General features: G+C 42.1%; 2 protein-coding genes across 2 annotated transcripts in view; one reads left to right on the forward strand and one right to left on the reverse strand.

The window, feature by feature from the left end:
- Positions 1–17,272, forward strand: part of rbfox3a (RNA binding fox-1 homolog 3a) — a 1,786,123-nt gene that overhangs the window by 1,732,008 nt on the left and 36,843 nt on the right. The gene's annotated exons all lie outside the window — the stretch shown is intronic.
- The window catches only part of engase (endo-beta-N-acetylglucosaminidase), a 61,884-nt gene that overhangs the window by 39,965 nt on the left and 4,647 nt on the right, over positions 1–17,272 (reverse strand). The window contains exons 3-6 of the mRNA XM_043714672.1: positions 14,195–14,399; positions 11,894–12,042; positions 11,243–11,397; positions 1,056–1,204 (exon numbers count right to left, since the gene is read on the reverse strand). Coding sequence (XP_043570607.1) covers positions 1,056–1,204; positions 11,243–11,397; positions 11,894–12,042; positions 14,195–14,399 — 658 coding nt within the window. The remainder of the gene's footprint in view (positions 1–1,055; positions 1,205–11,242; positions 11,398–11,893; positions 12,043–14,194; positions 14,400–17,272) is intronic.

Genomic DNA, 17,272 nt, shown 5'->3' on the forward strand with positions numbered 1-17,272 from the left:
CCCCACCCTACTCCGGCCTATCACCCCTCCCCCAAGTCCCTCCTCCCTACCTTTTATCTTAGCCTGCTGGACACACTTTCCTCATTCCTGAAGAAGGGCTTATGCCCAAAACGTCGATTCTCCTGTTCCTTGGATGCTACCTGACCTGCTGCGCTTTTCCAGCAACACATTTTCAGCTCTGATCTCCAGCATCTGCAGTCCTCACTTTCTCCTTTACAAAGATGTTGCCAGGATTGGAGAGTTTGAGCTAAAGGGAGAGGCCGAATAGGCTGGCGCTGTTTTCCCGAAAGCGGCGGAGGATGAAGGGTAAATATATAGAGAGGTTTATAAAATCATGAGGGGCGTGGAAAGGGTGAATAGACAAGGTCTTTTCCCTGGGGTAGGGGAGCCCAGATGAGAGGGAATAGGTTTAGGGTGAGAGGGGAAAGATTTAAAAGAGACCTAAGGGGCAACCTTTTCATGCAGAGGGTAATCCGTGTATGGAATCAGCTGCCTGAGGAAGTGGTGGGGACTGGCACAATTCCAACATTTAAAAGGCATCTGGATGAGTATATGAATGGGAAGGGTTTAGAGGGATGTGGGCCAACTACTGTCGGATGGGACTAGATACATTTAGGATATCTGGTCGGCATGGACGAGTTGGACTGAAGGGTCGGTTTCCATGCTGTACATCTTGGTGACTCTATGACTTATAGTTGGGGATTGGAAAAGGCAAAGGTAGATCATGTTAGCATTGTAAGACATCTTATCAAGATGGTTGGAACAGACAGAATGTAACAGAAGCTATCATTTGCTTCCTGAACTCTTCTCCTCCCCATGCATTCTCTGAACAACAGCTTCCCCACTGTCAAGCCCTGAGGTCTCAAATGTTACTGGGCCTCATTATTCAAACAGCAGTCTACATCTCACTACACATTATAGGGAAATAATACACTCTATACAGATTACAACATGACCAGCACACAACTGAACTGAAGACCAGAATCAAGTTATTGATTTCAATAAGACACAAAATTATGTTTGAACAGCAGATGATATATATTTTAGTCACTCACTTGTTGTCCTTATTCAGTTCATTCTGCCATTGCAAATGTCCAGTCTTCAGCACACTGTCATACCAGATAATGAGACTATGGGGAACAGCTTGCTGCATCCTAGCACGGAAGTAACTAAGAAAGTCTGGCACATTCTTTACTGCATTAGGCTGCATTAAAATAGAGAGAAAGACACATTATTTGCATGTGACATGGGATGCAACCTGTAAATGTTATTTGTTTGGCTTCTTTGGAAATTACAGCTCTCAGATTCTAATCTGTGTATCTGGCCCATGAGCGTTCCTAGATCCATTACATTTCTTCCTGGAGGAGTACACTGAGGTATTTGTCTACGTCACAAATGGCTTCAAAAAACTTCTTCCCACGCGTCTGAATTTCAAAGTTTCAACTGAAGAATTTAAAATGACACAAGGTTCTGGAAAGTTGAAAAAAAAGAAAAGATCTTACACTTGGTAAACCAGTGGCAAGAGCCAATAATTTACAACTTTCACTAAGACAGTTTGCTGCCACTGTGTAGGACCAAGCTCTGTGGTTCTAACGAGGTAAAGAATTGAGTAGAGGTAGCTCATAGCACGGACAGAAATCCTTTTATGGTAACCATGGAGCTGCTGCTTTCCAGAGTACAAGTTGCAGTTCTGTTAAAATAAATCTGCTTGATAATGCAGAACAAAAGATGTATTCTCTTCTCACTGGCTGTCTTGGGGCTATGCAGTAAACCTTTTGTTCCAACATCAGCCACAGCCACACTGCCAGTAGCATCATTATGAGGCCTGACAATGTAAATGCTAAGGGGATATCATGGGCAAGACACAGATCAGAAGGCTTAGTCTCAGAACATGACCATCCTAGACATAGAGTCAAAGAGATGTACAGCACGGAAACAGACCCCTAAGTCCAACTCGTCCATGCCAACCAGATATCCCAACCTAATCTAGTCCCACTTGCTAACACTTGGCCCATATCCCTCCAAACCCTTCCTATTCATATACCCATCCAGATGCCTTTTAAATGTTGCAGTTGTACCAGCCTCCACCACTTCCGCTGGCAGCTCATTCCATACATGCACTACCATCTGCATAAAAACGTTGCCCCTTAGGTCTCTTTTATATCTTTCCCCTCTCACCCTAAACCTATGCCCTCTAGTTCTGGGCTCCCCCACCCCCAGGAAAAAGACCTTGTTTATTTACCTATCCATGCCCCTCGTGATTTTATAAACCTCTGTAAGGTTTATAAACCTCAGGCTCCAACATTCCAGGGAAAACAGCCCCAGCCTATTCAACCTCTTCCTGTAGCTCAAATCCTCCAACCCTGGCAACATGCTTGGGAATCTTTTCTAAACCTTTTCAAGTGTGACAACATCTTTCCAATAAGAAGGAGACCAGAGCTGCATGCAATATTCTAAAAGTGGCCTTACCAAGGTCCTGTACAGCCACAACATGACCTCCCAACCACTGTACTCAATACTCTGACCAGTAAAGGAAAGCATACCAAATGCCTTCTTCACTGTCTGATCTACCTGCAACTCCACTTTCAAGGAGTCATGAACCTGCACTCCAAGGTCTCTTTGTTCAGCAACACTCCCTAGGACCTTACCATTAAGTGTATAAATCCTGCTAAGATTTGCTTTCCCACAATGCAACACCTCGCATTTATCTAAATTAAACTCCATCTGCCACTCCTCAGTCCATTGGCCCATCTGATCAAGATCCAATTGTAATCTGAGGTAACCTTCTTCGCTGTCCACTACATCTCCAATTTTGGTATCATCTGCAAACTTACTAACTATACCTCCTATGTTCACATCCAAATCATTTATAGAAATGATGAAAAGGACCCAGCACCGATTCTTGTGGCATTCCACTGGCCACAGGCCTCCAGTCTGAAAAACAACCCTCCACCACCACTCTCTGTCTTCTACCTTTGAGCCAGTTCTGTATCCAAATGGATAGTTCTCCCTGTATTCCATGAGATCTAACCTTGCTGACCAGTCTCCCATGGGGAACTTTGTCGAACGCCATTCTGAAGTCCATATAGATCACGTCCACCACTCTGCCTTCATCAATCCCTTTCACTACTTATTCAAAAAACTCAATCAAATTTGTGAGACATGATTTCCCATGCACAAAGCCATGTTGACTATACCTAATCAGTCCTTTCCTTTCCAAATATGTGTAAATCCTGTTCCACAGGATTCCTTCCAACAACTTGCCCACCACCGACGTCAAGCTCACTGGTCTATAGTTCCCTGGCTTGTCCTTACTACCCTTCTTAAACAGTGGCACCACATTTGCCAACCTCCAGTCTTCCGGCACCTCACCTGTGACTATTGCTAATACAAATATCTCAGCAAGAGGCCCAGCAATCACTTCTCTAGCTTCCCACAGAGTTCTAGGGTACACCTTATCAGGTCCTGAGGATTTATCCACTTTTGTGTGTTTCAAGACATTCAGCACTTCCTCCTCTGTAATATGGACATTTTTCAAGATGTCACCATCTATTTCCCCACATTTTATATCTTGAATATCCTTTTCCACAGTAAATACGGATGCAAAATACTCATTTAGTATCTCCCTCATCTCCTGCGGCTCCACACAAAGGCTACCTTGCTGATCTTTGAGGGGCCCTATTCTCTCCGTAGTTACCCTTTTGTCCTTAATGTATTTGTAAAAACCCTTTGGATTCTCCTTAACCCTATCTGTCAAAGCTATCTCATGTCCCTTTTTGCCCTCCTGATTTCTCTCTTAAAGTATACTCCTACTACCTTTATATTCTAAGGATTCACTCGATCTATCCTGTCAATACTTGATATATGCCTCCTTCTTTTTCTCAACCACACCCCTCAATTTCTCTAGTTCTTAAGAGATGAAGAGTAATTTCATCTTTCAGAGGGTTCAGAGTCTTTGGAACTTCTTGCCATAGAGACGCTGTAGGAGCAGTCTATTTTTAAGACTGGGTTGAGAGATTCTTGACCTTTAGGGGGAAAGAGAGTTACCAGGAAAGTGGACATGAGGAATGTTGGATCAGCCATGATCCTACTGAATGGGAGAGCAGGCTTGAGGGACCAATTGGTATACTCCTGTTCCTATTTCTTATGGTCTTTTCTAAGCGGGAGTCTCACTGTTCTTCCTGCATGAAGTGGACAAAGCAGTCATTGGAATGGTGTGTTAAAAAGATATCCAAGTTCCAGGAGGACATGTTCTCTTCAAAGTATTTTCTCAGTCTTTATCCTGATGCAAACTCTAACACCGCTGACCCATTTTCTCAAGATTCAAGCTTCCTGTGTGATCGTTGCTATCTATAATGTCTTGGAGAAGTTTCATGCATTGTATCAGAATCCCAACTTTGGATGAATCTGCATGCTAATCAGCATCCAACAAACGTCAGAATGCATACCACAGGCATCTGCAGCATTTGCAACCAGTAATGGCATTTCCTGCGGTAAGGTACCCTCAGGCAGGCTATTTATTCACCTCTCCAAGGTCTGCTTTCGCTCTAAATTACAATTGCTATGGACTCAGACAATAGATTCCCGAATTCAGGAGTGTTTCCAATTAGGCAAGAGCACCATGACTTTTAAAATAAATGAGGTACTAGTGAATAATCAATGTTGAGCTGACTGTGGCACAGTTGTTAAAACAAAATCTCTGGTTGTTAAATTGTAATTGTGTCCTCTGTACCCCTCTGTGTAAAGATTTTAGTCATAGCTCTTATGGTTGTCAATGTGATTGGAGGCTCCATTTGATATCTACTTAATCAGTGGTTTTATGATATTGGAGCACATTACAAGAACACCAGTCACCAGACTGAATGACAATCACAAACTTCATGCGTACAGCTCATGCCGACTGGAATCACTAATGTTGTAAAACCCAACTAGAGTTCAAGATTGCCTTTAGATTGGAGAAAGTTGCAAATAGGAAGACTCTGAGCAGCTTACAATGTTATACAGTATAGTATCATAACCAGCAGGGTTATTGCAATTAATTTAAATGCGCAACAAATGAAACTAGGATCAGAATGATTGTTCAAAAGATGTAAAAATAAAATATTGATACTGCACATTCCCAACTGACTCAATTCCCCTCCTGCTTCCTTTTGTATTGATCTCCCCCATTATCTAGAACTTCTTACCAATAGGGTCAGTCTTTGAATTGAGAAGTTAAGTGAAATCGCTGATGAAATCACATAACCATAACATACAAATTTATTGACTATAAAATATGGGAGCAGAATTAGGCCATTTGGCCCATCAAGTCTGCTCCACCAATTAATTACAGGTAATATGTTTCTCACTCTCATTCCCCTGCCTTCTCCCTGTTACACTTGATCCCCTTATTAATCAAGAACCTATGTTAAATACACTCAATGTCGTGGTCTCCTCAGCCCTCTGCAGCTATGGGTTCCACAGATTAAACACCCTCTGACTGAAAACATTCTTCCTCATCTCAGTTCTAGAATGTTATCCCTTCACTCTGAGGCTGTGCCCTCAGGTCATAGTCTCTCCTACTGGTGAAAACGTCTTCTCCACATCTACTCGACCCAGGCCTCTCAGTATCTTGTAAGTTTCAATCAAAGCCCCTCTCATCCTTTTTAACTCTGTTGAGTACAGACCCAGAATCCTCATATATCAAGCCTTTCATCCCTGGAATTATTCTTGTAAATCTCCTCTGGACCCTCGCTAACACCATACATCCTTCCTTAGATACTGGGACCAAAACTGCTCACAATATTCCAAATGCAATCTGAACAGAGCCTTAGACAGCCTCAGCAGTACATCCTTGCTTTTGTATTCTAGCTGTCTAGAAATGAATGCTAACATTGCAGTTGCCTTAACTGCCAAATGAACGTGAATTAAGACTCCTAAATCCCTTTGTGCTTCTGATTTCCAAGGCCTTTCCCCATTTAGAAAGTGCCTCTATTCTTCCTACCAAAGTGCATGACCTCACACTTTCCCACACTGTATTCTATCTGTCACTTCTTTGCCCACTCTTCTGGCCTGCCCCAGTCTGTCTGCAGCCTCTCTGCTTCCTCAACACTACCAGTCCCTGCACCTATCTTTGTGTCATCTACAAATTTAGCCACAATGGCTCTCGGTTCCTTCAACCAATTTGTGAATGTATAACGTAATAATTGTGGTCCCATCACTCACCCCTGTAGAACTCCACTCATCACCAGCTGCCATCTTGAAAAAGAACCCATTATCCCTCCAACCCCACTCTCTGTCTTCTGCCAGTCAATCAATCCTCTATCCATGCCAGTCCCTTGCCTATACCACCATGGGCTCTTATCTTATTTATCAACCTCCTGTGCCGCTCAAGCCTGCTCTCAATTACACCTGATTGCACCTTCAAATACACACTCCTACCCTGATAACCTTTCACCCCTTGCTTTAAAAGAATCTAGTTACCTCTGCCAATTCAAATCCTCTGCTTCTACCCTACTGAAGGAAAACCCTGCGATTAACCCTGCACACCTTTGGATTGTGGGAGGAAACCTGAGCACCCGGAGGAAACCCCAGCAAACACGGGGAGAACATGCAAACTCCACACAGACAGTCACCTGAGGCTGGAATCGAACCCAGGTCCCTGGCACTGTGAGGCAGCAGTGTTAACCACTGAGCTACCGTGCTGCCCCGATTCTATTTACAACTTATATAAATTGTAAATAGAATTATAGAATTCTTACAATGCGGAAACAGGCCTGTCGGCCCAACAAGTCCACACCAACCCTCCAGAGAGTAACCTACCCAGACCTATCCCCTTATCCTGTTATGCTACATTTACCCCTGACTAATGTACCTAACCTACACATCCCTGAACACTATGGGCAATTTAGCATGACCAAGTCACCTAACCTGCACATCTATGGATTGTGGGAGGAAACCGGAGCACCTGGAGGAAACCCCCAATGACAGGGGGAGAACATGCAAACTCCACGCAGACAGTCGCCCGAGACTGGAATCAAACCCGGGTCCCTGGCATTGCAAGGCAGCAGTGCTAACCACTGAGCCACCGTGTCACCACCAGTGCACTGGAATTTCCTAAGTGTTCAGTCAAAGAGAGATTAAAATCAAGTAGATGACTCAATATCCTGAAAGAATTTCAACAGTGCATCACTGCAGGAAGGAACAAGACAGAAACTAAATTAACATTTTATCGGATCATTAGCACACAGCTGTTTTGCAGTTCGCATACTCCATGTCGACAGCAGCTCCAAATGAAATGCAAGGATCATTTATTGATAATAATATGATACTTCTAGTTAAATAATGTTAAGAGGAAAATGAATGAACTTTTTTTAAAATCAACCCCCCATTTTAACTTCTGAACACAATTTCTTGGCGTTGAGACTGGGCAGGAAGCCTGCTCTCAATCTGCTTACCCAGTTGCACAACAGCCACCATCTGAAAGGATGAGTCATTTCTTGTTTTCCCTGCTTCCGGCCCTCACGCCATGACCACTTCGTCTTGGTCCCATCGGAAAATGTAAACGGTCCACATTCAGCAACTTTCAGCTCATCAGAAATTCTCCCAATGATATTCTACAGCATATTCCTGTTTCTCTGCATTAAAATCCTTTTCCTTGTTTCCATATGCCATTGTGGCTTTGATCCTCACCATCTCCGAAACCTGTTCCAGCCCTACAACTCCCTCCCCACACACCTGGAACATTGTTGTGGCTCCTGTTCTGGTGTCATGTCCTGGCCTCACTTCATTCCACCCTTCAGTTTGTTATTCCTCAGTCACTGAGACCTCAATCTCTGAAATTCCATCCATAAATCTGTCCATTACCTTCACATAACTTCCTTAAAACTGACATTTTTGACAAAATTTTACCTCTTTAAAAACCCCCTCTGTTGCTTAGCATCCTTTTCTACATTAAAGGCACTATGTAAATGATTGATGTAATGGTTGATGTAAACTCACAATGTTGAAGCAAGACCTAGTGTCCAACTGCTCTCTAGTAACTTAGTTACATTTCATCACTTCTCTCGCAAAAAAGCTTACATTTCAAATACTGCAAAGACTACAGGACCCGACACCGTTCTGACAATAGGCTTATGATCCAGAACCTGCCATGCCCCAAGCCAAGCAGTGCCAGGACAGCTACAATACTGGCATCTACATGACAATGTGAAAATGTCCTCAGGCCTATCCTGTACACAAAAAGCAGGACACATCTAACCCAGCCAATTACCAGGCAAGCTACTCTCAACCATGAGCAAAGTGTCAGAAAGGAGGGAGGGCTCAGCTGTGATTATTAAAGTTTCCAGAACAAGTATTCAGACAGACAGTATGGGAAGGCTCAGAAATCTAACTTCAGGCACAGCAGATAAGGGAACAGCTATTGGGGAGATAGGACTGAAGGTGTCGTACTTAAATGTTAGCACTACAAAACAAGGTAAATAAGCTTGTGGTACAGATTGAAATTGGCAGGTACGATGTTGTGTGCATCACAGAGACATGACGCTGGGAACTAAATATCCAAGGATACTGTCAAAAGGACAGGTGGGCAGAGGGGGCAGAGTTGACTTACTAGTAAGAAATTAAATGAAATCAATAGCAAGAAGCTACATAGGGCCAGAAAGTGTATAAATCGTGTGGATAGAGTTGTGGAACCGCAAAGTAAGAAAGATCCTAATGTACAGGCCTCCGACCAGCAGTTAAGATGTGGGGCAGAAAATAAATCAGGAGATAGAAAAGGCATGTAAGGAAGGCACTACCTGTGTAGCCACTACAATAATCATGAGGGACTTCAATATGCAGGTAGACTGGGGAAAAGGAGATTGGTAGCAGACCACAAGGAATTTGTGGAATGTCTACAAGATGATTTTTTTTGGAGCAGCCTGTGGTGGAGCCCATTTGGGAACAAGCATTTATGGATTTGGTAATATGTAATAGGACAGACTTAATTATGGATCTTAAGGTGAAGGAACCCCTATAGAGCAGTGGCCACATTAGGAGAGAATTCACCCTGCAGTTTGAGGTGGAAAGCTGGAATCGGATGTAACGGTATTGCAATGGAGTAAAGGTAGTGACAAAGACATGAGGGAGGTGACTGAAAGGGGAGCCCATCAGGAAAGATGGCAGGGGGTTTCTGGGATATTTCAGGAGGGACAGCAGGAATTCATCCCCAAAGGAAGAGAGGATAAAGCAATCATAGATGAAGTCAAGGACCGCAGAGAAGCAAATGAAAAAGCATACAATGTGGCGAAGGTTAATGGGAAACCAGAGGATTGAGACACCTTTAAAAATCAGCAGAGGATAACTAAAAATATAATAAGGGGGATGACTATGAAATATGAGAGTAAACTAACTCTTAATTTTAAATAAGATTGCAGGAGTTCTTGTTGGATATATAAAAATGTAACAGTGGACTTTGGACTGCGGGAAAATGAGGCTGGAGCAGTAGTGATGAGGAACAAAGAAATGGCAGAGGAATTGAACAGGTACTCTGCATGAGTCTTCACGGTGGAAGATACTAGTGACATATCAGAACTTCAGGGAGTCACGGGGAAGAGGTGAGTGTCGTAGCCATCACTGAGGAGAAGATGCTAGGGAAGTTGAACGGTCTGAAAGTGAATGAGTCACCCAGAGAGGATGAACTATGCCCCAAGGTTCTGAAGGAACTCACTGAAGAGATTATAGAAGCATTGGTATGACTGTTCTGCAATTACTGGAGTCAGAGAGGGTCCCAGAAGAATGGAAAATGGTTAAAGTAACACTTTTGTTTAAGAAGGGAGGGAGGCAGAAAGCGGGAAATTATAGGCCGGTTAGCCTGACTGCAGTCATTGGTAAGATTTTAGAATCCATTATTAAGGATGTGATGGAGGAGTACATAGAAGTGCATGGCAAAATAAGGCTGAGTCTGCATAGTTTCACCAAGGGGAGATTATGGCTGACACATCTGTTAGAATTCTTTGAGGAGATACTGATCAAGTTAGACAAAGGATGGCCTATCCTGGGGGTTACCACTGACCAGAAACTAAATTGGATTCAGCTAAATAAATATTGTGGCTACTAAAGTATGTCAGAGTTTGGGAAATATGCAGTGAATAACCCCACTCTTGACTGCTCAAACTCTGTCTACCATCTCGAAAGCACGAGTCAGGAGTGTGATGAATGAGTACAGCTGAACACAAAACTCAACACCAGCCAGGATAAATCAGTGTGATTTAGTGAGACCCATGTCTTTACCTTCAATGTTCACTCCCTCTAGTACCAACATACAATGTAAAAGTGTGCCTGGGTTGCATATTTTTAGTGTAACTTGGCCATCACAGATTATTTTCATACAATAAGCACTGGAGCAAGCTAATAGGGTTCAGGACACCATTCTGTACAAACACTGGGCCAAAGAAACAAACTTTGAACTCTTTATTCTTTCGTTACTGTCTACTTAATATTACTGTATAATTAGCAACCAGCCAAAAGCAGATGATGGAGATCTTGTGGTATAGTAGTAACACTTCTGGCTTGGGAGCAGAGACTCCAGGTTCACATTCCACTCCAGGGCTTGATGACAATGGAAGATGTATTCATAATGTGGTCAAACCTTATTCCCAACCTGTCAATCCCTCTGATATGCCTGTGACAGTCAGTCACTTAGTGCAGCAGTGTCTCCTAGTCAGACATATTTGACATAGAGTGGTGTCTCACATGCTACAGCCTCTGGTGACAGGCTGTTGACTGTTTCAGGAAAATGTTGCTTTTGAAACAGATCTCAACTAAAACTCAGAAGTGGCAGCATTGTGTATCATCCACAAGGTGCGCAGCAGCAACTCACCTTGGCTCATTTGACAGCACCTTCCAAACCCATGACCTCTACCACCTAAAGGGCAAGGGGACCAGATACAGTATTGTGACTTGCTAATTCCCCTTCAAGCCACAGACCAACCTGACTGGATCTGCGGCACTTCTTCATTGTCATTGGGTTAAAATCCAGGAACTTCCTTTCTATCAGCTCTCTGGGTGTATGTACACAACAAGGACTGCAGCAGGTGACAGCTCACCATCACCTTCTCAAGATCAATTAAGGAAGCTCACATCTTGCAAAACAATAAATATTTTAGATTCTAAAGCCCTTGCATGTGACAATTACATTCTCCCTCTGCTCAAAGAGTGCTGTCACATCAGCATCCTTTACTAGCTCAGTAAGTGCCAACAAAATACAGATCACTTTACTCACGCTCAATTCATTTTCGATATTAACCAACCATCCATCAAACTGAAAGCAGTGGGCAATGAGTATTAGTTTATCAGCCAGTGCACGGAATGTCTCCTCATTCTCCAAGAAAGTCTCACAGATTGCAGCCCCAGCTTCCCATTCTGTGATGAATGTTCCTGAAACCAAAAACAGCTGAACACAAAATCAAAATTTTCCACCCATTAGAAATAACCTCATCTATTTTATAGAAATATCCATTGGGGAATGTCTGTAATGATATTAATTTGAGCACTAAAGCAAGCAAAAGAGCATTCTTATTCCTACATCAGGAACAGCGTGTTTCTATAAAACACTTCTTCTAAAGTCAGACTGTCATATGGGAGAGATGCCCAAGCCAGTCAACAATACTTACCAGACACAGGAGAAAAAAAAAAAGAGCTTCCAGCTCTGTGAAAGAGCCATGAAATAACTCAAAAATAGCATTCTAATTCTTGGAACATAGCAGTTAAGAAAGATTATTTCCCAGAAGAGAATAAACAAACTTCCAAAGCACTCCATCAGAAGCTTTCTGTGTCAATGAAAATCATCCAAATTGAAAATACAGAAAGTTAACCATCCCTTTTGCCATAGTGAAGCACAAATATACTTAGTTCCTAAATAAAGCATATTTACCTAGAATAGCGACACTGTGTTTATGTGCAGCGTTGGTCCAGCAGACGGGTGGGATGGTCACCATATGGTGACTGAAATATACAAAGATATCGATATATAACCAGTGGTAAAAAACAAAAGGATTCTCCTCATGCACGCCTTGTATGAACCTGAGAAGAAAGTGGCAGGTTAGGGACTTATCGCGCATAATCTCCCTGAGAAAAAGAGTGACTGGCTGATGTCCAAACAAGAGTACACACTTTAAGAATGCATTCTGTGCCATCTCTCTTTATCCATAACCAAACCAAATATAAATGATGCTGTGGTTTTCCATTATCGCTGTCCACTCACAATTCTAACATGACCTTACTTTAAATTCCTGTTTGCAGAACCCAACCAGTGGTGCCATGCAGGGCTAGAGAGAGAAATTATGGGTGCCTTTACTGCTCCTGGCCCAGGTCCCTAGACCCTCTGATCCAAACACAGTGGCCCCCTGGTGCCCTGGTCCTGGTTATTGGGCTTTGATGCACCCCTCTCTCCTGGGCCCGAACTCTCCTGAATCCAAGGCATTCACTGGGCAAAGTGCAACATTGGAACATTTGGATTTGCAACTTGCATTAATCTTCTTTATACAATCACACACTTGGAATTCGAAAATATATGAAACATAAAATCACAGTAATGTAAGGCTCCAAGGGTGAGGGAGCACTTCACAATTCGCAGCCATGTATTTGGGATTTTAACCTTTCCTGTCGTGTTTTGACTGCCATTCAGTAAACTGCTAAAGATGGGGATCGCACACCAGAAGTTAAACGATATGACAGATTCATGATAAATAAACAGCATATTGAGTGCAAAGACATTTGAAGCATTATGGCCATATCTAAAGTACTCGATTGACAAACCCTGTAACATATCAGATAAGACCTCTGTTCTTCACAAGATAGCCTGTCTCTGGGCTAAAGCTCCAAATTCGGCCAATTCAGACCTGCTGTCTTACTGGAATTCCCTACCTCACCTCCACAAGCTAATGAGACATACACTATCATGGTAAAACTTCAACCTTCCAACATTAAACCACAAAAGGAATTTGAAGTCACCTAGTTGTGTAGCTGGACAATTTCTGCTGTCAGGGATATATCCACATTTTAAAACAGCAGCTTTAGAGAAGTTCAAAAATATTTAAAGAGATCTTTTGTATGGTTCGAAACCTGCCAAATCTCCAATCTTCCATCAAATAATCCTTTTCTCCAATGAGATGGCAGAGCTGTAAACATAGATTTTGTTACCTCTCAATATTTGCCACATTTTAATGCATCACACAGGTGCTGCTGCCTTAGGTGATCTGACTTTATTCAGTATGGCAAATCCAACTCATTAATGGCTTAGAAAGAGTTAAAAAGATTTCATCGCAATTCACTATGCTATAAAGTGATAATTTTAAAACAGCCACTTTTGAATCTTGGGTAAAGTCAGCGCAGATTTTATTGAAAGAAGACAATGTTCGCCTAAATGCCCAGGCTAGTCCTGAAGGAGGACTATGCCTGAAACGTCAACTCTCTTGCACCTCAGATGCTGCTTCTTCCAGCACCACATTTTATCAACTCTGACTCTCCAGTATCTGCAATCCTTACTATCTCCAGGAATGCTCATCCCCTCCTGAAGAGCTTCAACACAGTTTATAATTCTCAATTTAATGTAGGGCCCCCTCTTATCTCAATCTCAATCTCAGCCTGATTTCCATGGCAACTGAACTTTCAGTATTCCCTTACCTCTGTGGGCTGTACAGCAATGGATAATTGTTACAACTTATATTTTTCACTTCCTGCAGGAACGGAAACATGCCTCATTCTTTCCGACAGTATTGGCTATATTTCCCATCATGCTTCAACAGCGTGCTCATAGCTACATTTGTCTACCCTAAGTAATTAACAAGCATTTAAGTATCAATGTTAATCAATTGCCTCACTTCAAATGGATATTTTCATCTTAGTTTAATGTATAGCACATTTAAAAATTCAAATATAACTATAAATAACAACATTTCCAATTATATAAAAGCAAATGTTGAGCATTGTGCTTTAAATAATAACATAGAAATTGATGATGTTAAATCCTTAGTGACTGGATCCACATCACCATAAGTATTCCAAGTTCACCAAATTGTGTCAGAAGGCAGAATGTCGTGACACATTCCATGGTATAAAAGGCAAAACATGTGAATCATTTGTCATCATTCTTTTCCATTGAGACCTGCCTCACACTTAAAGAAAAATTGTTAAGGATATCGATCAGTAACCACGCTATCCAGAGAAAACACACCTGTCATTCAAGTAGCCACCAGCCATATCATGACAGACCAGCGTCCTTGGTCGATTACACTGCATAGGTGGCTGTCGTGGAGCGAGGGGGATGACTGCTTTGTTGAAATGCTCATCTTGAATAAAAGGCTGCCACGATTTCAGTTCCTCAAGTGATGAGATGTAAAAGCTGACTGGTGCACTGGTGTCAGGGTCGTAACAGTGGCCTGCATTCAACAAAGGACCAAAAACAATAACCAGTCTTATCTCCCATTTACACATGACACTGAACCTTAGGAAACACAGTAATGATTTAGAAAAATTCACACAAAACCTCAAAGCCCGGATACGGCAGCAGACTGGCATGCTATCCTTGAACCACAGTTCAAATCTTGATGAGACAAGATGATAGTCTCTTCTCTCAATTGGATATAATGTCACTTCAGGGTGATTTAAACAGATTCAACTTTAAAAGAAATATACACACTTAACCTTCCATGATCTTTAATTGTACATAAAATGCAGCAAGGATAATCATTCAAATATGAGAAGTTGGATAATCCATAATACAGGAAAATTCAGTCTCATCATTCTGCCACCTAAATTCTAATTATGACAGTTTCTGGTCCTCTGCTCAGAGAATACTGCCCTCAGTTATTTAGACCAGGGCCATTCTGTAATGTATACCTGAGATATGTAAGCTAGCATATAATTAATATGACCAACCACACTATCCCCCTTATTCCACTGTTCAGCTCAGTGGGACTAACCTTGCTTAGTTCCAATCTATCCAATGCCAGGCAGACTATCTCTAGTAATGATTTCTCTTCCCAATCCCAGATAATTATCTCCTGATTTCCACAAGGATTCCTCTTCCATCTGAACCCACTTACTGTTTCATCTTTCTTCCAGATAGTCATCTCTTGGCTCAATCATCCCTTGGCTCAGTGATCCCTGGCCAACCTCGCAGCTTGCATGAACATCAGTTCATGCAAAACATTGCTAAACGTATCCAATGATGCACCAAGTCCTGGTCAACTGACACTCTTGTTTTTGCTGAGTAACATCGGTTTCTCCTGCTTCAACAAGCCCAATTTTGTTATTCTCGTGTTTAAGTCATTTTATGTTTTTTGTCCCCAACTTTGCAAATTTTTCTTGCCTCTCCCTTTATCCCAGAAGCTTCAAGCTTTGACATCCCTCACCTGCACTCCACTTACCTCTCCATCTCTTCAATCATCCCTTTTAGCATTTATATCTTCTCTCCACATACAATTATTTCTGATGATGTTGCTTTGAAGCTTCCTGTGCAAATGTTCCACATTATAGGAAGTGTTCCAAGTCTTTGTAACATGTTCTTTCCAACCTAACATCATTTTACCCAGAATATACACAGAAAAGCAGGTCACAAAAACAAGCAAACCTACTCCACCATTCAGGAAGGTCGTTGCTGATCTACGGTTAGGCTCAACTCCACAAAATCCAACTCCATCAATTACCAAGGGCAGGTCAACTCAAGATGGAGGTAGAGTAGAGTTCCTGAGCCAGAGCTCTTCTGGTCCATCGGTTTCTTTTCTACTTTCTCCTCTTTTTGTTTTTCTTCTTCTTTCTTATTTTTTCTCTCAACTTACCTCCATGCCTCAGACGGACTTGACAGATTCCGGGCTGGAGGTGAAGCCCAGCGCAGACTCCCGGGCTCGAGGTAACGCCCAGAGTGACTCACTGCTTTGGAGCTGTAATGCTGAACTTTTATCTTTATTTCTTGCTGATTTATACTTAAGATTTGTACCCTGGTACCTTTGTGTCTAGCTTTATAAGAACTACAATGCTGAACTTTTAACTTTATTTCATTTTTTATAATTTAGACCTAAAACATTGTACCTAAGTATCTTTGTACCTAAGATGGTGCCGGAAATGGTGACTTTGTACACTTCCGCTGTAGTCATATATCCCTGTACTTGAATGCATGTGACAATTAACTTAATTCTAATTCTAATTCTTCACCCTCCAGCCTGTTCCCCATAAGCCACAGCATTGTTACTTTTGAAAAGTCTGAATGTATTTATGGTCAAGAAAGACAACAACTGAGCCTCTACAGTTCTGTGGCAGACTGAAATTCAAGAATTTGCAATGCTCGAAGAAGCGATTCCACCTCATTGCTGTAATTAAAATGGGAGCCTTTACTGTGAAACTGTGGCAGGTTTGTTCTATATTCATCATAACAGGAAAATGACTTTCAGCATCTACCCTAATAAGCCCCTCAGAATTCTGTGTATCTTAAAGAAAATCAAAGGCAGGCTCTATCTGTGCAGAGAGGAAAGCATTACTTTTTCGAGTTGATAACTCGAGATTTAACGAAAAAGAGAATGGTAAGGAGGAAAAAAATAGGCAGAATCTTCCCAGACCCTGTGTGGCATGGATTACGGCTGGAAATCTGGAGAATCATGTGAGAAGTTGAGTGAGGCCTTTTTTGATGTCAAGAGCAACAAATCACAATTTTAACAGAATTCCGTACATTGAGACAAGATTCTTACTAATGAGCAGTGAGAAGTCTATTAATGGGAATTATTACTCATTACCCCTTATTAATATCTAATCCTGCCTCATTAACAGGAAGTTTCCATTAGATAGAAACTAGATACCAGGAATTTCCAACAAGAAAGTCTGAGTAGGTACCAGGTGACTCTACCTCACATGGGGGTACATGGGATGCTGCAGGAGAGGAGGCAGGGTGACAGATAGTCACCACCACCATGGTGTTAATGGAGGGACAGTGCAGCATAATGGTGGACATCACCAAACTGTATTGATCGGAGCTCAGGGGCTAAGGAAGACAGTTAGTTCTCAGTTTGAAGTAGTGGTAGAAACATGTGGGGGTTCAGTCAGGAGGACGATCCAAGGAATGCAAGGTAGAAAGGGACATGGGGCTTTGGGGTAGGAGAGGGACGCCTGACCACCAAGATGAGCCCAATTATCACGATGTCCAATGTGATGTGCATTGCCTTCTCTAATCTTTCTATTGCCAATTGTAGCTTATGAATGGAAAATTGCTGCTAGCGTGCCTGAAGTGGGCAGAGTCACTGTCTACTTACAGTCATAGAGA

The sequence above is a fragment of the Chiloscyllium plagiosum genome, chromosome 24, assembly GCF_004010195.1.
Source record: "Chiloscyllium plagiosum isolate BGI_BamShark_2017 chromosome 24, ASM401019v2, whole genome shotgun sequence".
Taxonomy (NCBI): domain Eukaryota; kingdom Metazoa; phylum Chordata; class Chondrichthyes; order Orectolobiformes; family Hemiscylliidae; genus Chiloscyllium; species Chiloscyllium plagiosum.